Below are 20,036 nucleotides of genomic sequence, written 5' to 3' on the forward strand. Positions count from 1 at the left end.
ATGCACCCTTGAGAGTCATAAAATTAAGAAACTCGCCTTTGAAAAGTGACCACAAGAGCCATAAGAGAAGCCCAACTCAGTTCATGTGTTCATGTCTGACTCTGGTGGGTTTAAGGGGCTCTACCGACATGAAATTCTGTCCTTTGCCTTCAATTTTTATGATTGTGTGCGTTTCATGTCAACAGAATCATAATTTCCCTCTGTCTATTTTTAAAATACCGCATATCCTTTATATATGTGACCATAATAGCCTACAGAGACTTTAAAGTTTCCCTTTGAATTAAAAGCCAGATGTTTGTCATTCCTTCCACAGATGACACACTTTCCTATTGTTATAGTACACTTTTAGCATAATACTAGCATATAGATGACCTCCAAGCTAACAGACATGGACTAAATGTCACAAAAGGCATGTCTTTTTCATCATTTGTGATTTGTTTTTGCAGGAGAGTGTGTGCTACAGCGAGCCGTGCTGGTGAGGAAGAAGCTGTCGGCTAAAGAAGGAGGTGGCTGGTTGTCTGGGACTCTGTTCTGTACTCATTTCAGAGTGGCCTTCGTGCCTCAGGACAGCCAGAAACCTGACGTGAGTGCCACAGATTGCTGAGATGTTTCCAGGATGAGAAAGGACTGTTTTTTCTGTGTAAAGTTGAGCCTTGCTGTGAACCGTGAAGCGCTTTTGTCCGGCTGAAGTTTATAAAGTCTCTGGCAGTCTAGTGTAACATCCTTTGCAGACGTATTTATCCTGATGGCTTCTTTTCTCCTTATTAAGGATAATGCAGATCCTGTGCTGCTTGGGGATCATGACGTAGCTCTCGCCTCCATTGATAAAGTCGTGGCAGGTGAGACGATCTCTACAGACAGATAAATGGATACATATTTTTATGAAACCTGTGAAGAATATGTCCAGGTTACATGTTTTTAATGCATATAAATGTGTGTTGTAGTGGGACCGTCTCGCACCAAACTAGTGACCCCTACCTGCTCCCTAAAATTCACGCCGGAGGAGTTGGTGTTGTACTGCCGAGACATGCGTGTCCTCTGCTTCCTGTTTGACAGACTCACGCCTGATACTCAAGCTGTGGAGGTTTGTCTTAAAAAAATATAAGGAAAGTCTCTCATGCTCAGCAAGGCTGGATTTATTTGATCAATATATGGTAAAAACATTGAAATATTATTGCAATTCAAAATAACTGTTTTCCATTTTAATATATTTTAAAATGTAATTTATTCCTGTAATGGAATCATCATTACTCCAGTCTTCAGTGTCATATGATCCTTCAGAAATCATTCTGATTTGCTGCTCAAGAATGATTTATTATTTTCAATGTTGAAAACAGCTGTGCTGGTTGTTTTTGGGGAAATGTGATACATTATTTTTGAGGATTCTTTGAAGAATAGAAAGATCAAAAGAACTGGTTTTATTTGAAATAGAAATCTTTTGTAACAATATAAATGTCTCTACTGCCATTTCTTCAATTGAATGCATCCTTGCTGAATAAAAGTATTAAATTCATTAAAATCTGCAAATGTAGATTTTTTTGCCAATATGCAACTATCCTGATCTGTGACATCATTAAACAGTAAAAATGTTAATTTCATGCTTTTAAGAGCCAAACTGAATTGTATACAGGCAAAATATCTACTATTTTATTATTATATTATATTATTTTAGATTGTTATGTGTCTCAAAAAATGTTTCATCAGAAAACATGGCTGTTTTTGAATGGCCGTCAATGGAGAAAGATGTTTTTTTTTTACCATGAGACCATAATGAGGCCCTGCTAACCATCCCAACTGCTAACGTTGAGTTTGAAGTATATTTGCTATTACAGTACATTATTGTGGAGTATGTTTCAAGCCTTTGATCATCATACTAATGACTGCCACTCTATTTCAACTTGCTTTCAGATCACGTACACCATTGCTAAGACCTACCAACCACTGAAACCTGGAACCATCCTCTCCTTCCAAAATGCTGCTTTGGGAAGTATTGGTGAGTTACTGGTAATCAATACAAAAATCCATTATGACAGTGAGAAGAAAAAATCCTGATAGCACACATACGTCGCCCACATTTTTTTACCCGAACACAAAACGTTTTTTTTACCCGTACCCGATTTCAGAGTAAATACAGTGCCTTGCGAAAGTATTCATACCCCTTCATTTTTTTCACATTTTATGTTGCTGCCTTATGTTGAACTGCTTTAAATGACATTTTTTCCATATCAATCTACACTCCATACACTATAATGGTAAAGCAAAAAAAAAAAAAAAAAGGTTTTTAACATCTTTACAAATTTATTAAAAATAAAAAACTTAAATGATTCCATTGCATAAGTACTCATACCCTTATCTGGGACAGTTGGAATTTAGCTCAGGAGCATTCATATTGCTTGTAGGTGTTACTGGACTTTGAGTGAAGGTAACCTGTGGCAAATTCAATTGAATGGGTATGGTTTGGAAAGGCACACTCATCTTAATAAAAGTTCCAACAGCTGATAATGCACATCAGAGCAAAAACCAAGCCCTGGGGTCAAAAGAACAGTCTGTAGAGCTCAGAAACAGGTTTGCGCCAAGCCACACATCTGTGGAAGAGTTCAGAAAAAAATTCTGCTTCATTGAAGGGTCACAGAAGCATGTAGTCTCTGTTACCCTTAATGGAAGAAGTTTGAAACAACCTTAGAGCTGGCCTCCTGGCCAAACTGAGCAATTGATGGAGAAGGGCTTTGGTTAGAGTGGTGACCAAGAAATAATATTATCTGGTCTGAAGAACCTCAATTCCAAGCATCATGTTTGAAGGAAAGCAGGCGCTGCTCATCACATGCAGAGTACCATCCCAAAAGTAAAGTGTGCTGGTAGCAGCCTCATGCTGTGGGGCTGTTTTTCAGTGGCAGGGACTGAGGGACTTGTCAGAGTAGAAGAAAAGCTCAATGCACCAAAATATAGAGAGAGCCTTAATGAAAACCCAGTCCAGAGCATTCAGAACCTCAGACGGGCAGAAGGTTCACCTTCCAACAGGACAATGGACCTAAACACACTGCAGGAGTGGCTTATAGACGACAACTGTGAATGTCCTTAAGTGACCCAGCCAGAGCCTGAGCTTGAACCCAATCAAATATTTCTGGAGGAACCTGAAAATGTGCGTCTGCCCCCATCCAACCTGACAGAGCTTGAGAGGTGAAGAGGTGAGGTGAAGAATAGCAGATAATTGCCAAATGCTGATGAGCAAAGCTTGTCACATCAAACAAAAAGGACTTGAGGCTGTAAGGTGCTTCAGCTAAATATTTAGTTAAGGGTATGAATACTTATGCAATGTACTTATTTCAGTTTTTTTATTTGTAATTAATTTACAAAGTTGTGACTTCTGTTTTTGCTTTGTCAATATGGTGTATGGAGTGTAGACTGATGTAGAAAAACAAAAAACTAATTTAAAGCAGTTCACATAAGGCAGCAACATAACAAATCGTAAAAAAAATGAAGGGGTATGAATACTTTCGCAAGGCACTGTACATATTTTAATTTATTTTGTCAAAAAGCTGAAGAATATTGGAATATAATTATTTTCACCCACATCTAGCCTTGTGGTCCACACATGTGATATTCAAATGAATCATAGAAGGAAATGTGAGCTAAGGCACTTCTCTGAGAGGGAAAGTGACCGGTGACCAGATGAATAATGGAAAGTAATCTGAAACAGGTCACCTTCTAGCCCTTTTTCAACCTTGTCAAGGTTTGTTTGTAGTCGGTGCATGTTCATTCCACCAGTCCACGAGCTCTGCAGCAAGTTTGAGTTTGCAGCTCTCAGGAGGTTTTGCACACAAACCGGATCTTGTAATCAATTCAAACATTCAATGCTTCTCTATGCTGTCTATAGAAATGAAGCAGTTCCTAAGCAACAGGCGGCGTGACCCTAACATGAACTGGTTTGAGTGTTCGATGGGATGGGAGCAGGAGCTGGAGAGGACGGGTGCCAACGGCTGGAGGGTGAGCTCTGTCAATGACCGCTTTGAGATGTCCACCAGGTAGAGCTCCTCTTTCAGACCTCCTGAGCTCAGTTTAGCATTGACATTAGAACACGTTTTTCCGCTTTTTAAACATGTCTGATGTTCATTGTTCCATAACAGTTTGCTAAATGATTTTCCCACACATACACGCTGATGAATAACGTTTTGTGTTCAAAATAGCATACTGCCGTACTACTCATGCTATTTTTGCAGTATGCAAATGAAAAAAGGAAACAATGTAACATGAGCTGTGGTTTTTAAAGACATTTTACACAATTTCAATATTATAACTGGCCACCACGATTTACAAGTTACAGTTGTGAAGTAATATTGTAATATGACAGTGTATATTGTTACATATTGCATGTTTATCCAAATACTATTAAGTTGCTTGAGATCAGTAAGATTTTTTAAAAATAAATTAATACTATTATTCATCAAGGATGCATTAAATTGAACAAAATGACATTAAAGACATTTCAAATAAACAGTTTTTTTTTTTTTTACTTTAAATATATAAAAAAAAAAATCCTAAAAAAGCATCACGCATTCCACAAAAATGTTAAGCACAGCACAACAATTTGCAGGATCATGTGACACTAAAGACTGGAGTAATGATGCTGAAAATTCATCTTGCATCACAGGAATAAATTACATTTTAAAATGTATTCAAATAGAAAACACAATTGTATTGCTATTTCACAATATTACTGTTTTTACTCTGTTAAAATGCAAGTTTGTTAAGCATTTAGTTCTTATTTCAAAACATTAAAAAATCTTACTGACCCCGAACTTTTGAATTTTAATGTAGAAATGTAAGGCTATATCTATTTGTGCCTGCAAGTACAGTGAGCTCACCACATAATATCATGTTTGCAGTCATATGCACATCATGTTCCACGTGGAAACTACTCGCATGTTTTTTCCTCCTGTGTTCTTGCAGTCTGCCCAGATTCAATGTGGTTCCTCAGAGGGTCTTGGACACAGAGCTTAAGAAAACGTTTGCCCACTTTAACGAGGGTCGCATCCCAGTGAGTTCATTCTGACATCCCACTACAAAACAAGACTTTTAGACACGGCATGAAAATAAAAGTGATATTATTTACCACTAAGATAGATGTTCCATAATGGAATGTTCCTAAATTTTGTACTTTTATGTTGTTAACATAATTGAAATGTAAATACTTTCTAATCTAGGCTACCAAAGTTAATCAAAACCAAAACCTACTCCTCGCAAATCAAATCCTTAAGGAACAAAATCTGTTCCTACATAACATTATTTCCCACAAAATATTCGGTTTCACCTGAAGGGATATTTCACCCCAAAATTAAAATGATCATTCACTCATGTCATTCCAAACCTCTTTTCTTTCTACAGTGTTTGGATCAACAGAAGAAAAAGTCATACAGGTTTGGAATGACATGACATTTTTTGGTTTTTGGTTGAATTATCTTTTTGTAAATCATCACATTGCAAAAATCAAGTATTGTTAATGCTGTGTATGTCCTTAAATTAATTAGTAATAGTAAGAGTTAGTAATAGTTCCCGAAGTACATGTTGCTGTTTTTTCCATGCAACAAAACAAGTCTGTCAAACTCTAAAAAAGACACAAAATCACCATAAGAGTAGTTCATAAGATGCTTTTGTGTATATGAATTGTTTCAGAAATAAAACAGTTGGTATTGGATAACTTTTTTGCTCCAATAAATAACATTATCATTTACAAACTGTACTTTGTGTTTACTCCGGATACTCTGTCAAAAGCTTTTTTATATTGAAGCATATTTTGTGATTTATAATACGTCGTTTAACTCTCCTCAGCGCTGGTGCTGGCGTCATCCTCATGGCAGTGACTTACTACGAATGGCCAGCTTCCAAAATAACATCTACCATGAGAAGGACGACATCAGGTTTGTCATTACTTCTTTTTCTTGATAAATTAGAAGTTCCTTAGCAGCAGTTGAGCATTCGTAACTAAACGGAGCTCGTGTCGTCTGTGATCTGCAGGAACCTGGAGCTGGTGCTCTTCGGCGGACAGCAGCTGTGTGTGATTGTGGATCTGGGAGAGGAAATGCCGTCACCTGCAGACATCCAGCTGGCTCACACGAGACTCCGGACACTTTGTTTGGGCGGTGGGTCATTTTAGTTGATTTTTGATGGCCTGATGATACCCTGGTGCAAAAGCCCGCTTACATTTCCAGACAGGTTGTTACTGTTCCAACAAACTCTACTTGAAGATGCTGGCCAGGCGAGCTTGATGGGTGCAGCAGCTCATAAGCATCCAAAAACGCTCTTTTTAGCAGGGCATATTAAAGGAATAATTCATAAATCAAATCCTTCATTTACTCACCATGTTGTTCCAAACCTGTGGTTTTCTTTCTTTTATGGACACAAAAGATATTGCTGAGCAGAATGTTCTCCGTTCTCTTTTCCATTTAGTGAGAACTTATCGTGTCCACATGCTGCCAAGCTCCACAAAAAAACAAAACCGCTCTATAAAAATATCATAAAACTAGTTTGTTCTTCACGCAAACCTGTTGTATGACTTGCATGGATGTTTTTCATTTTTGAGTGAAGTACTTTGAATTTGAACATTTTGAGTTGAACAATTGGAATGTTTGGAATCGGAATGATGTCTTTTATCTTTTGTGGTTAAATGTTGTAGCTTTTTTGTGCAACAGCTGTTTTGAGACTTGGGTGTGGATTTAAAGAGTTTGTGTACAGAGGTCAAGAGCTTCTGTTGTTTGAAAAGATAAACTTGAGTCTTTCAGAGATACAGTCTTGTTGTTTTGTCTGGCTTCACATTCCTCCTGTGGTTGAAGCCACATGAGCCCAAAACATTCCTCATAGTGCTGCGAGCTCAAAAGAGCAGCTCGCCCAATCCCATCACGGCTGACCAGACTTTTGTTTCTCACATTTTTCTGCATTTTTGCATTGTCTGTTGTGTGATGCCAAAAATGCTGGAAAATTTCAACTGGTTCTGTGTATAAGAAAGTGACAGACCAGAATTTAAGCAATTGTGAGATTGGGCTCGGCATGGGCGGTGCAAACATTATTATTATTATTACATTGAAATATTATGTAATATTAAAGTATAGTATGGTACAGTTATGGTAATAAATTTTTTTTAATCTTTTAAAACAATATTTGGCCAGTTTTAATATGTAAAATGAAATTAATTGTTTAATTTCAACAATTTTATGCATGTATTCTTTGCTTGAAATTAAATTTATTAATGCTATCAAATTATTAATCGCATCCAAAATAAAAGTTTTTGTTTACAAAATGTATGCATTTATTATGTGTATATATAAATACAAACACATGCACATATATATATATATATATATATATATATATATATATATATATATATATATATATATATATATATATATATATATATATATATATATATATATATATATATATATATATATATATATATATATATATGAGAACAATTTTATGGTTATATATTAAATATATTTATATATAATATAAATGATAAGAATATGAATATAGAAATGTATAAACGTAAATGTTTTCAAAATACATACACACACATAATAAATATAGACAGTACATAACTTATGCATATATAATGTAAACAAAAACTTTTATTTTGGATGTGATTAATCATTTGACAACACTAATATTTATTTCTTATCCACATTCATTGCATTTTTGTTTTCTTAGTGTTTCATATAACTAAATTTTATTAATGTGGCGTGTATTTCTTGTACATTTCTAGTTATTTATATTATTTATATCTATTTATTGGTTAGCCACATTTGTTGCATTTTTTCATTTTGCTGGAGTTGTTTTATATAATTGTATATTATGTCAAATGTGCATTTTATATTTGTATTCATATTTGCATTTATTAGCCACTTTGTGTTGTTTTGAGGTTGATGTAATTGAATTTTATCATGTTAAATTATTTTATATTCATGTTTATACCAGTTTTATTGTTAAGTTTTAAAATGTGCTTTTGTCTCTCCGCTCTACAGATATTTCATCATCTGTATCGGTACCTGATGACAAGTGGCTCTCCACTCTTGAAAGCACTCGCTGGCTCGACTATACTCGGTATATTTGTGCATGAATATAAATAGTGATCTTTTTAAACTATGTAACAATATTTGGATGCATCATGTAGAAATGTTTTCTCTCTTTTGACAATGTTTGCTTTCTTTACCATTCCCCCTTTTCCTGCACTGTAGTATGTATACTGTGGAAAGCATGCACATCTTACCTACACTTCATTTGCTAAAACGTGCGGTATACAAAAGAGCATACTGCATCCCACAATTCAATGCTGTAAACTTGAACTTTTATTTTTAGCGTTGTGTATTTGATGTTGCCTTCGTCATTGTATCCCGCTGTGTGTGTTTGTGTGTGCTTTGCCCTGCTGTGTTTGATGTGATTGTGTCTCCACAGGTGCTGTCTGAGAAAAGCTGCAGAGGTGGCTTGTTTGCTCAGAGGAGGTCACATGACTGTTGTTCTCCAAGGTTAGTCAAACTGATCATTAACGGCCATCTGACCCGACTGAACTTGCACCCTACTAGCACATAATGATTCATGTGTGTCTTTACTGTTTAAACACATCCAATCTGTGCTGAATACAGTGAGAAAATCAGACATTAATATAACCTTTGGCCTTTACGTGTACAACACCGGGTCAGTAAGATTTTTTTTCTTTCATATTAATCTTTACTGTATATTGCCATTCTCACCAGTTATTTCAGAAATGTCTGTATGAAATTAAATATACTACTATCTTAAATTTGTCTTACATTGAGTCTTAGGCTTTGTTGTTACATTTTTTTCAAAGCCGATCTCGATACTACTTGAAATCTGTCTCATAAGTGCATTTCTAAAAATCTTTAGAATCACATTTCAAACTACATAAGACTGCAGTTTGTAACAATATGATTTCATCTCTTTTTAATGACACGCTCTTAGCAGAAGTTACCACACATTTGTGATTTATTCTTTTTCCTAACCCATAAACCAACAAACAGTGACATCTGGCAGTGCCCTTCAATTCTTTAAATTCTCATTTCATTTTACAGTCCTCTAAAGCGTTTGTTTTCCTCCACGTAACCCGCAGCTGCCCTGCCATATACATCAATATTCTGTGTGTCTTGACAACCAGTGAATAACTTCAGGAATGAGTTTCTCAGATGAGGCTGACGCATCCATCTATCACTGTAAAATCTGTTCGCCACATGTGCGCTGAGCAGAGACGCTGAGAAAGCACCGCGAGAGGGCGATGAAATCCCCTTATCCACTGTTTACAGTCCTTTTAAGTGTATTGTAAATTCTCAGATGATGCATTGTGTTTTGCTCTGTTTCCTCAGGGCCGGAGGATCGAGACATGAACTGTGTGGTCTGCAGTCTGGTGCAGGTGATGTGTGACCCTCACTGCAGGACCGTGGCTGGATTTCAGGGCTTGGTTCAGAAAGAGTGGATCACGGCCGGACACAAATTCCTCAGTCGGATCAACTACCACAGAGAAAGTGATAAAGAGGAGGTAAAAGAAAGAGAACATGATCTGTTCTGTAACCCACATACATAAACAATGCGTCAAAACATTTGGAGTTGGTACATTTTTTTTGATGATTTTAAAAAATGTCTCACCAAGGATAATTTATTTGATCAAACATACAGTAAATATTGTGAAATATTTTGAAACTAATTGTTTTCTATTTGAATTATTTTTAAGATGTAATTTATTCCTGTGATGCAAAGCTAAATTTTGCTGCTTATGGAATATGTCTTATTGTTATCAATGTTTAAAACAGCTTAATATTTTTTGTAAAAAACTGTGATCTTTTTTTTTTCAGGATTCTTTGATGAATAGAAAGTTCAAGCAAAGAGATATTATTTGAAATAGAAATCTTTCATAACATTAAAAATGTCTTTACTGTCAATTTTGATCAAATTAATGCATCCTTGCTGAATAAAAGTATTAATTTCATTAATAAAAATTACATCTTACTGACCCTAAGCTTTGGAATGGTATTGTAGTGTATTTCCAAATCAAAAATCACTTATGAGATTACATTTCAATCCCATTTTCAGGATGCTGTCATTAAAAGCAGCTGCTTATGTACTTACAGTAAGGCAGATCACTAGGTTTTGGACACTGGTTTTTAGCCAGAAGATCTGTTCTTTCAGCAAACAATAGTGTCATACTATACATTATCATATATCTACCTTCCCTTCGACATCCTAACCCTTAAGAAACGATGAAACATCATAACAATGAAACAATGTCTACAGATAAACAAAGTGACGAAGCATGTTGCACAGCTAATGATAATTGCTGTGCACAAAAAAATATGCAGCACACCAATATGGGTGGAAGTATATGTTTAATTCATTGTTGATACATGTTAGTACTGAAAATAAAAAAAATTCTGTCTTTCTGAATGAAAAGCTTGTTGAAGTGCATTCTGGTACTGCCGTATCCTCAAAGCATGCATGATTTTGGCCAAAGTGAGGTTGTGAGCACACATATGATGAACTGTTGCCTAAATGGGCTGTTTTAGTTGACTTGAGCTGAACTTTGTCTCATTTCAGCTTTTGTTTTAGTTTGAATTGAACGTAAGAGTCCTGTTCTAAATGAGTTGTATGATGTGCCTTGCTCTCTGGCAGGCCCCTGTGTTCCTGCTGTTTCTCGACTGCGTGTGGCAGCTGTGGGCGCAGTATCCCGCACGCTTCCAGCTTACTGAAGACTACCTGCTGGCTCTGCATGACAGCGTGCACCTTCCACTCTTCAGCAGCTTCCTGGCCAACAGTCAGAGGGAGCGATGTCGCCGCTCACAGGTATACACAAAACACCTCAAAATAAAAAGCTGCAAACTATATTAGAGCTATTTAATGCAGCAATGTCTTTGCCTTAGGGGTTAATTTTACAATAAGGCATCATAAAATTGTACATTTGCATAGCTACTTAAATGCATAAACTACCAGCAAGATTAAAAAAATATATATTTCTGTTCAGCAAGGAGGCATTGTATTGGGCAAAAGTGACAGAAAAGACATTTATAATGTTACCAAAAACATAATTCAAATAAATGCTATTCTTTTGAATTGTCTAATTATCAACGAATCTTTAAAAACATTTTCCACAAAAATAGTTAGCAGCAGCACCATTAGAAAGATTTCTGAAGAATCACGTGGCACTGAAACTAAATGGGCGTGCAATATTTATTACAGTTATCGCTTTTTAATAGTTATTATCTTATAATTTGAGAAGAAAGAAAACGTTGAGTGATGCAAAAGGTGTGAACCTAGCTATGAAAAACTGATTATAAATAGTTGCTACAGTAAAACAACTATTTTCTCTTTATTAAATGCTTTTTAAAAATATTATTAAAGGGATAGTTCACCCAAAAATGACATTTGAAATTTACTCATTTTTATTTCATTCCAAACCCATTCGACTTTGTATAGTGTTTGTAATAAATAAAAATAATAATAAATATTTGTAATGAAACCTGAAAATCCAAGTAACCAACACTTGGCTTGATCCAAGCCATAAAGGCTTAGTAAAACAAATCCATATGAATCGAGTGGTTTAATCCAAGTCTTTTCAAGAGAAATGATTCATTTTTATACACACACACACACACACAGTGTCTTGGCAAAGGATTCAAACCCTTTCATTTTTTTTCACGTTTTATGTTGCAGCCTCATGTTAGACTGCATTAAATTACTTTTTTCCCACATCAATCTACACTCCAAACACCATAAAGTCAAAGCAAATAACAGGTTTTTAACTCCTTTGCAAATTTATTACAGATAAAAAAACTTAAATTATTCCATTGCATAAGTATTCATACCCTTATCTGGGACAGTTTAAATTTAGCTCAGGAGCATTCATTTTGCTTGTAAATGCTACCACATTTTGAGTGAAGTTAACCTGTGGCAAATTAATTCGAATGGGTATGATTTGGAAAGGCGCACACATCTTAATAAAAGGTCTAACAGCTGATGATGTATATCAGAGCAAAAAACTGCCTGAAGAGCTCAGAGACAGGGTTGCATCAAACCACACATCTGGGGAAGAGTTCAGAAAAAAATTCTGCTTCATTGAAGGTTCACAGAATCATGTAGCCTCCATTATCCATAATGGAAGACTCTTCCTAGAGCTGGCCTCCTGGCCAAACTGAGCAATTGATTGAGAAGGGCTTTGGCTAGAGTGGTGACCAAGAAGCTTATGGTCACTCCAGTTGAGCTCTATAATCATATGTGGAGATAGGAGAAACCTACAGAAGGACAAACACCACTGCAACACTCCACCATTCTCTGCTTTATGCCAGTGTGACCTAACTCAATCCTCTCCTCAATGAAGACACATGAAAACACACTTTAGGTGCACAAAAAGCACCTAAAGAACCCTCAGACTGAGAGAAACAAGATTCTCTGGTCTGATGAACCTCAATTCTAAGCATCATGTTTGAAGGAAACCAGCTCTGTTCATCACCTACAGAGTACCATCCCAAACGTAAAGTGTGCTGGTAGCAGCCTCATGCTGTGGGGCTGTTTTTCAGCGGCAGGGACTGAGGGACACCTCAGAATAGAAGAAAAGCTCAATGCACCAAAATAGTGAGAGAGCCTTAATGAAAACCCAGTCCAGAACATTCAGAACGTCAGACTGGGCAGAAGGTTCACCTTCCAACAAAACAATGAACCTAAACACACAGCAAGAGTGGCTTATAGGCAACTCTGTGAATGTCCTTGAGTGGCCCAGCAACAGCCTGGGCTTGAACCCAATCAAATATTTCTGAAGAAACCTGAAAATGATAATGTGCATCTGCCCCCATTCAAACTGACAGAGCTTGAGAGGTGAACAGGTGAGGTGAAGAATGGCAGATAATTGCCAAATGATGATGTGCAAAGCTTGTCGCATAATACCCAAAAAATACTCGAGGCTGTGAAAGGGCTTCTTTAAGTACTGAGTTAACGGTTTGAATACTTATGCAATGTACTTATTTACATTTTTTTAAATAAATTTACAAAGTTGTGACGGTTCTGTTTTTGCTTTGCCATTATGGTGTATGGAGTGTAGTAATTTAAAGCAATTTAACATAAGGCTGCAACATAAGAAAATGTGAAAAAAGGGGTTTGAATACTTTCGCAATACAGTGCCTTGCGAAAGTATTCAAACCCCTTTTTTTCCACATTTTCTTATGTTGCATATTTTATTATTATATATATATATATATATATATATATATATATATATATATATATATATATATATATATATATATATATATATATATATATATATTATTTGCATCTGGAAGTTTTGCTGATTCATGTATTCCTTTACCAGCCAAAACAACTGATCTGAAGTGTGTGCTGTATTGCACTGTTTCCCTACAGCATCTTCCCCAGAGCTACACCCCAGTGAATGGTCTGAGGGAATTGCCTGTGGGCGCCCCAGAGGAGATGGTAGACCCACCTTTCCCTCCGGTGTGGGACTGGGCCCTGCAGTACAGCAGTCAGAGACGAGCCCGTTTCACCCAACCTGTGTCACAGCCCGCCTGCCCTCCACCCATCCTCAATGGAAACCTCAACACCAACCTGGACCGCAGCTGGGTAAGATTGATCTGCTGTGAGGACTACACTTAGTCCCATTTCAGCAAGGATACATTCATCCTGTATAGGAATTGAAAGGTTGCACAGTGGTTAAAGATCTGGGCTGATAAACCAAAGATTTGTAGGTTTGAATCCTACTGGTGGCACTTTGAGACCCCAAAATGAAAATTTTATTTAATTTATTCACCCTCATGCCATTCTGATCCTGTTTTATTATTTGTGAAACACATGAGATATTTGTTTCAGAAAAACTTGCAGCCAAGCTTCAAAAAGCACCAAAAAATTAGGCAATATCACTATTAATGCTGTTCTTTTTAACTTTCTATTCATCAAAGAACCCTGAAAAAATGTATCACTGTTTCCACAAAATACAGCACAGCTGTTTTCAACATTAATAATAATAAATGTTTCTTGAGCAGCAAATCAGCATGTTAGAATGATTTATAAAGAATCATGTGACATTGAAGACTTTTTATGCTGAAAATTCAGATTTGCATCACAGAAATAGATTACATCTTAAAACATTTAAATACAAAACTTTATTTTTTTTAATTAAAAGAATATTATGAAATATTACTGGTTTTAGCATATTTTATCAAATAAATGCAGCCTTGGTGAGCCTAAAAGACTTCTTTCAAAAACATTAATACATCTTACTGACCCCAAACGTTTGAATGGTAGTGTACAAGTCACCATCCAAGACAATAATAGATAGTAAATCAGGGTCAGAATGACATGAAACTGAGAAAACAATGACAGACTTTTCATATTTAGTTAGAATTCTTCTTTTAATCTCGGGCTTCTCCAGAGACATCGTCCCTGTAATAACTGCACTGTAAAAGCATCAGATACGACTATTAATTTCCTCCTTCCCTTATAGAGAGGAACAATATTGAGTAGGGAATTGATAGTACAGGACAGAGAAATTAATTATCAGCTAACAGCCATTGCTTGTGTCAAGTTAATGATCATTGATTCATGTTTTCTGGGCTGCCCTACATGGCTGGAAATCAAAAGGGAGGTTCTTTTAAAAATGAGGCCAACTAATAAACCTGTGCCAAAACTAGGTCATTTTTCTAATTGGGCTGTCAACTGACTGTACCATTTCATTAGCCTGTTAAAGAGTGTGTTAATGCTGTTTATTCTCTCTCTCAGCACAATGATGGACTGCCAGGCTCTGTGTTCCTGTTATCCCGTAGCACATTCTCCCATCCCTCCAACCTGCTCCCCTGGAGGAGCGGAAACTCTGGCTCATACTGGAAGAGCCACCGCAGGGCTCCGTCATCTGAGAGTCTGTCTGGACTCGAACGTCTCATCCGAGCTTGTTCACTCTCTGAACCCTCAGAGAACCCCTCAATCCTCCACGACCCATACGAGCCCCTGCTGCCCCTGCTCTTGGGACCCTGTGTCAGAGTATGGAGGGGCTGCTATTTAAGGGGTGCACTACACGCTCAGGTACACTGTAATGGTGTTTGGTTTTTGGATACGTTTTTTTCACTAGGTTGCAAATTTAATGTATGCGAATCATCATTATACAGTGAAAACAATTTGTTTTCTTGAAAAGAAAATCACTTTCCGGGGGAATTAGTGCAAAGTATTGAAGTTTGTATGCACTGTGAAAGCCACTGTGGTGATGGATGGATGGATGGATGGATGGATGGATGGATGGACAGAAAGATGGATATATGTATAGATAGATAGATAGATAGATAGATAGATAGATAGATGAACGGATAGATGGATATATCTATGGATGGATGGCTGAAAGGCTCAGGCGTTCTGTGAGTCCAACCACACTGGCAGCAATCGGAACATTTTGCAGAAGAGAAAAGCGGACCTGTGCGTGACCCTTTAAAGTCAGGGAAGAGTCACACCTTTCAGGATGGGCTTGACCAATGAGAAAGGCTGAATTTCCAAGCGGGAGGCTGGAAATATTGGGTTTTATGACCCTTTGCCTGAGAGCATGGTTCGAAAGGCTCTGGCCGTCTATACTTTGATTAAATTACACCCACACCTGGCATTCTATGAGGAGGTGGTGTACACCAAAGTGTGTGTCATCAAGTGAGTATTAATTTGGTAGGAGACACGATATAGGTGGGGTTACAATAACTAGTACTTCAATCATAAAGCATGCATAAAACAAAATACAATGCAAGAGACACTATACAAAATAGTTAAAATCATACACATGTCCTGGCATGCATGTTTATCTGTAGAAAGGTTTGTCTATGAGTGACAAGGAGGAAAGTTTTGTTTGTATGGGCATTGCGTGGGTTTCAGAAAGGTCCGTTCTTACGGCACGTCACATCTCACATACTTTTGAGCAATAAAACAGTCTTATCAGATGGTTGCCCTGGTAACTGAGCCCTTTTGGGTGCTCTTTCGGGGGGAAGGGTCCATAGACCCTCACAGATTGTTTGTTGAATGAGAGGGTTTGCTGGATTATTCAATAAATATAATGAATAAATGTGTGTCTGATTTGTCCAAATGCTACACTGCTGTATTTTTGATGTTGTGGGCCTATATATCTGCTGGAGGTCCTGGACATCTTGTTTAGACACATGGCATCATGGATTCTATCAAATACCAACAGATAAAAAAAATCAATAAGTGACTGACTCTGTTAGAAATCTTATAATGGTCCATGTTTGGATCTTCCAACTGTACAATAATCCAAACACAATCCTCAAAAACAACACTAAATGGGTCACTGAGCACAAAACCAAGCTTCTGCTGGCCATTTCAGTCCTCTGACCTGAAGCCTGTAGAAAATGAGTGAGGTGAACTGAAGAGAAGAAGCACCAACATGGAGCTGTGAATCTAAAGGGTCTGGAGAGATTCTGGATGAAGGAATGGTCTCTGATCTCTTGTCAGGTGTTCTCTAACCTCATCGGTCATTATAGGAGAAAATTAGAGCTGTTAAACTGGCAAATGGAGGTTTCAAAAAGTATTGAATAAAAGGGTGCAAAGGGTGCCGTTGATTGTGGCCAATGTGTATTAGAGAAAAACATTTATTTCATAATGATACCCCCCCCCCCCCCCCCCATTTTAAATTCTTATTATCCAATGAAAGGTTAGATTTTTGTGAATTTTTTTAAATAAAAGATAAAAAGTATTAACAATGCAGATTAATTGTCACAGCCTTCTTTGATCATATTTACCAAGGGTGCCGATATTTTTGGCCATGACTGTATGGATGGAAAGATGGATGGATGGCTGAACAGATAGTTGGATATATGGATGGATGGATGGACAGATAAATAGATATATGTATGGATGGATGGATAGATAGATGGTTAAACAAATAGATGGATGGATGGGTGGACGAAAAGATAGATAGACTGATAAAAATATGGATGGATGGCTAAATAGACCGATGCCTAAAACGGATGGATGGATAGATAGATGGCAATACAGATGTATAGCTAAACTGTTAGATGTATGGATGGAAGGATGACTAAAAATATAAATGGATGGATAAATAGACGGACAGGTGGATGGCTAAACAGATAAATAGATGGCTAAACACAGATAAATGGGTAAATGGATTAAAGGATGGATGGATCGATATTTGATTATTGAAAACATGATATTTAACATCCTCGTGTTGTTGACAGCTTGTAATGAACAAGTTAATTTTATAACATCCGTCTCTCTCTCTCCACTTCCTGTAGGCGTTCTCACACCCCATATCTTCCTGCAGTCAGCATCCATTAGATCAGCTGGCCTGGGAAGTGCAGCATCTCCGAGAGAAACTGGCTGAGGCTTCTCACAGACGCCCCGAGAACCAGACTAAACGACAGGAGCCACGCCGGCTGGAATCCAACCACAACCAGAACGCCAACAATGGGACCTTCCTCTTCTCCTCTTCCTCCAGAACATCTCAACAACAGCCGCTGCTGTCTAGCCGAGGTGCGGTCCAATCCTCCATCCCTCCCAGAGCCCAGCGGACGGCATCTGATCCGTCCAGGCCTGCACAGAGGAATAACGGCAAGCACACATTTCTGTTCGGCCACCAAGAGCCGCAATCAGGGCAGCGATACATTCCCTCCCCTAGTGCCAAACTTCCCAAACGCCCCGGAAACTCACACTGATCTATAAAGGAAAGAAACGCCCCCTCTGGTGTTTGTGTTACTGAAACAATTCAATACAGTACAAAGCAGAAACTTCTATAGAAACATGAAATCTATGTGCACTTGAAAAAGCACAGATTGACATGGGCTTTTTTTTTTTTGTACAAGCAGCTATGTAAAGTTTAGCATAAAACAGGCTAGCAAAAAAGCATCATGAAGTTCTTCCTCTGTATAGATAATTTAGCTACATGGTCTAGTTCACCAAAAATAAAGAATCTTATTTATTCATCCTCATGTTGTTCCAAATGTATATTACTTCTTCTGAAGTCATGATTTTGTGTGAAAACAAAACAAAATTTGAATCATTATTCACAAAAAATCTTCTTTTAAAAGTAGCAGTATGCAATTTGTGAATTAATCAATGAAAGATTTCAATTTTGTTCACAGAATCAGTCTAAATGATTAATTTTGATGCTTGAAAGCTTGTCATTTGCACTATTTTTACAAGTGAAACAGTGATCATTTTTCTTACCTTGTGTTCATGGAAGAAAGAAAATAAAAAGACACTGGTACGACATGAGGGTGACTAAATAACAACAGAATTTACTATTCATTTAAATAAAAATTAGAAACCGTAGCGAAGCAGAGTGCTAGTATATGTCTGCATGTGAAATGTTATGTGTCTGAGGTTCATGCCAAAATATTGATTTGATAACTTCTGTGTTGGTCGCGAAACAGTTTTAGCTTTAAGTAGTTTGTGCATGTAGCAGTAGTTGATGGTACGATAGGCTAGTGAAATGTCCTCAACCAAAAATAATAATAATTAACTAAGGTGGTTTTGGAGTTCCTGAACAGTCACAAGATGGACACAAAATAATCTCCAGCCTCCGTGTTGAATGCAAATAACACAAAATGCTGTCTTGCCTCTTAATATTTACAAGCAACCGCACAATAAGTGTGTTATGCATTTTATTAAGCATTAATATAAAAATAGAAGAGAAATTGAGACTAGATGCAACATCATTGATATTACAATGATTTAAATGCTGCCTCTGCCGTTTAAGTGGATATTTAAGTGTTACTTCATCATCATGTGTTTTTAAAATCGTTTTGTGATGAGTCAAGTCAATTTGTGTATAAGGAAGGACAAAAAAGTCGCGCTCATTTTTATATTCTGCTCTCCGTTTTCAATTAGAGGAGTTCCAAGACTTCCTTCAACGTGTTTTTTAATTTCCTGTGGATTTCTTTTGTAAAACTGACAGATTTTCTACAAATTAGTGTTCAGAACTGCTCATTCTGTTAATAGTTGACCCAAAAATGAAAACTGTCATTATTTACTCAACCCAATGCTATTGTTTTTCTCTTAAATATTCATTTTAATGTTCTAAGGAAAAAATAACAGCATTTGGAAGAACATAAATGTGACGTTCTAATTTTTTGAACTATTCTTTTAGGTTTGATGGAAAGCTCTGAAGCTCCTTAGTGATGTGGGTTACAAGACAGACGGCTTCAGATCTGTCCTTGTGAGACATTTTTTCTCAAAAAGCATTACGCCACTAATGTCTGACAATAGTGACGTTCCAAAATTGAGAGAGTAGCTCCAGAGGTTTGTGTCCTACTTTTATTTCCCCTACGGGGAAAAGGTGCTGGAAACATTAACATACGGTACCGTGTTGAGATTTCACTCTATTGTCTCGCACTCATATCAGCAGGAGAAATGGACTTGAAATATCTTGCATCAACATATTTCACAAGACTGAATTGAAGCAAATGTTTATTTGATGGCATAAGAATTGCTTGCACTTCATGAAATGACCCAATGCTTGTGCCTTAAAACTGATTCCAGTTGTTTTGTATTTTTCATCCTTGCATCTTCCACAGGGACGAATCATTACCCATTCTCATGTTTTTCATTCCTTATTCTTTTATAACAACCTTTTATTGGCACATTTTAGATAAATAAATACACGTTATAGTTCCTAAATACAACCGTTTGATGGTTTTCTTAACATTTGTTATTCTGGCTTATTAAAAATATATGACAAATGAGCCCAATTGTTCTGACATACTTGAATCTTATCAAAATATAGATATTTACAACATGAGCACTTTACAAGAAGTTCATGAATTGTAAATTACCCAATAAATGTTTACATCCACAGCACTCATTACAAAAATAAATACACACTTGGGTACGCTTTACTACTATATATCACCTGGCATTAAAAACACACCAAATACAACAAAATACAAACTGAATCTATCTATGAAAGCCAGTAGTTTGTTTAAATCACTTCCACCAGTATTGAAGTAAAACACTCTTAGCATCAACTTACT

The 20,036-nt window shown here is 36.8% G+C and overlaps 1 protein-coding gene across 1 annotated transcript in view; it reads left to right on the forward strand.

The window, feature by feature from the left end:
- The window catches only part of LOC306877825 (myotubularin-related protein 11-like), a 38,407-nt gene extending 18,660 nt beyond the window's left edge, over window positions 1-19,747 (forward strand). Inside the window, exons 3-17 of the mRNA XM_079429805.1 lie at window positions 447-583; window positions 770-839; window positions 945-1,084; window positions 1,909-1,993; window positions 3,875-4,022; window positions 4,948-5,035; window positions 5,827-5,915; window positions 6,013-6,137; window positions 8,019-8,097; window positions 8,449-8,519; window positions 9,372-9,544; window positions 10,672-10,842; window positions 13,411-13,626; window positions 14,782-15,081; window positions 17,301-19,747. Of these exons, the coding sequence (XP_079285931.1) occupies window positions 447-583; window positions 770-839; window positions 945-1,084; window positions 1,909-1,993; window positions 3,875-4,022; window positions 4,948-5,035; window positions 5,827-5,915; window positions 6,013-6,137; window positions 8,019-8,097; window positions 8,449-8,519; window positions 9,372-9,544; window positions 10,672-10,842; window positions 13,411-13,626; window positions 14,782-15,081; window positions 17,301-17,720 (2,312 nt within the window). The 3' untranslated portion in view covers window positions 17,721-19,747. The remainder of the gene's footprint in view (window positions 1-446; window positions 584-769; window positions 840-944; window positions 1,085-1,908; window positions 1,994-3,874; window positions 4,023-4,947; window positions 5,036-5,826; window positions 5,916-6,012; window positions 6,138-8,018; window positions 8,098-8,448; window positions 8,520-9,371; window positions 9,545-10,671; window positions 10,843-13,410; window positions 13,627-14,781; window positions 15,082-17,300) is intronic.
- The last annotated feature ends 289 nt before the right edge of the window (window positions 19,748-20,036 follow it).

Source organism: Barbus barbus (genome assembly GCF_936440315.1).
Source record: "Barbus barbus genome assembly, chromosome: 12".
Taxonomy (NCBI): domain Eukaryota; kingdom Metazoa; phylum Chordata; class Actinopteri; order Cypriniformes; family Cyprinidae; genus Barbus; species Barbus barbus.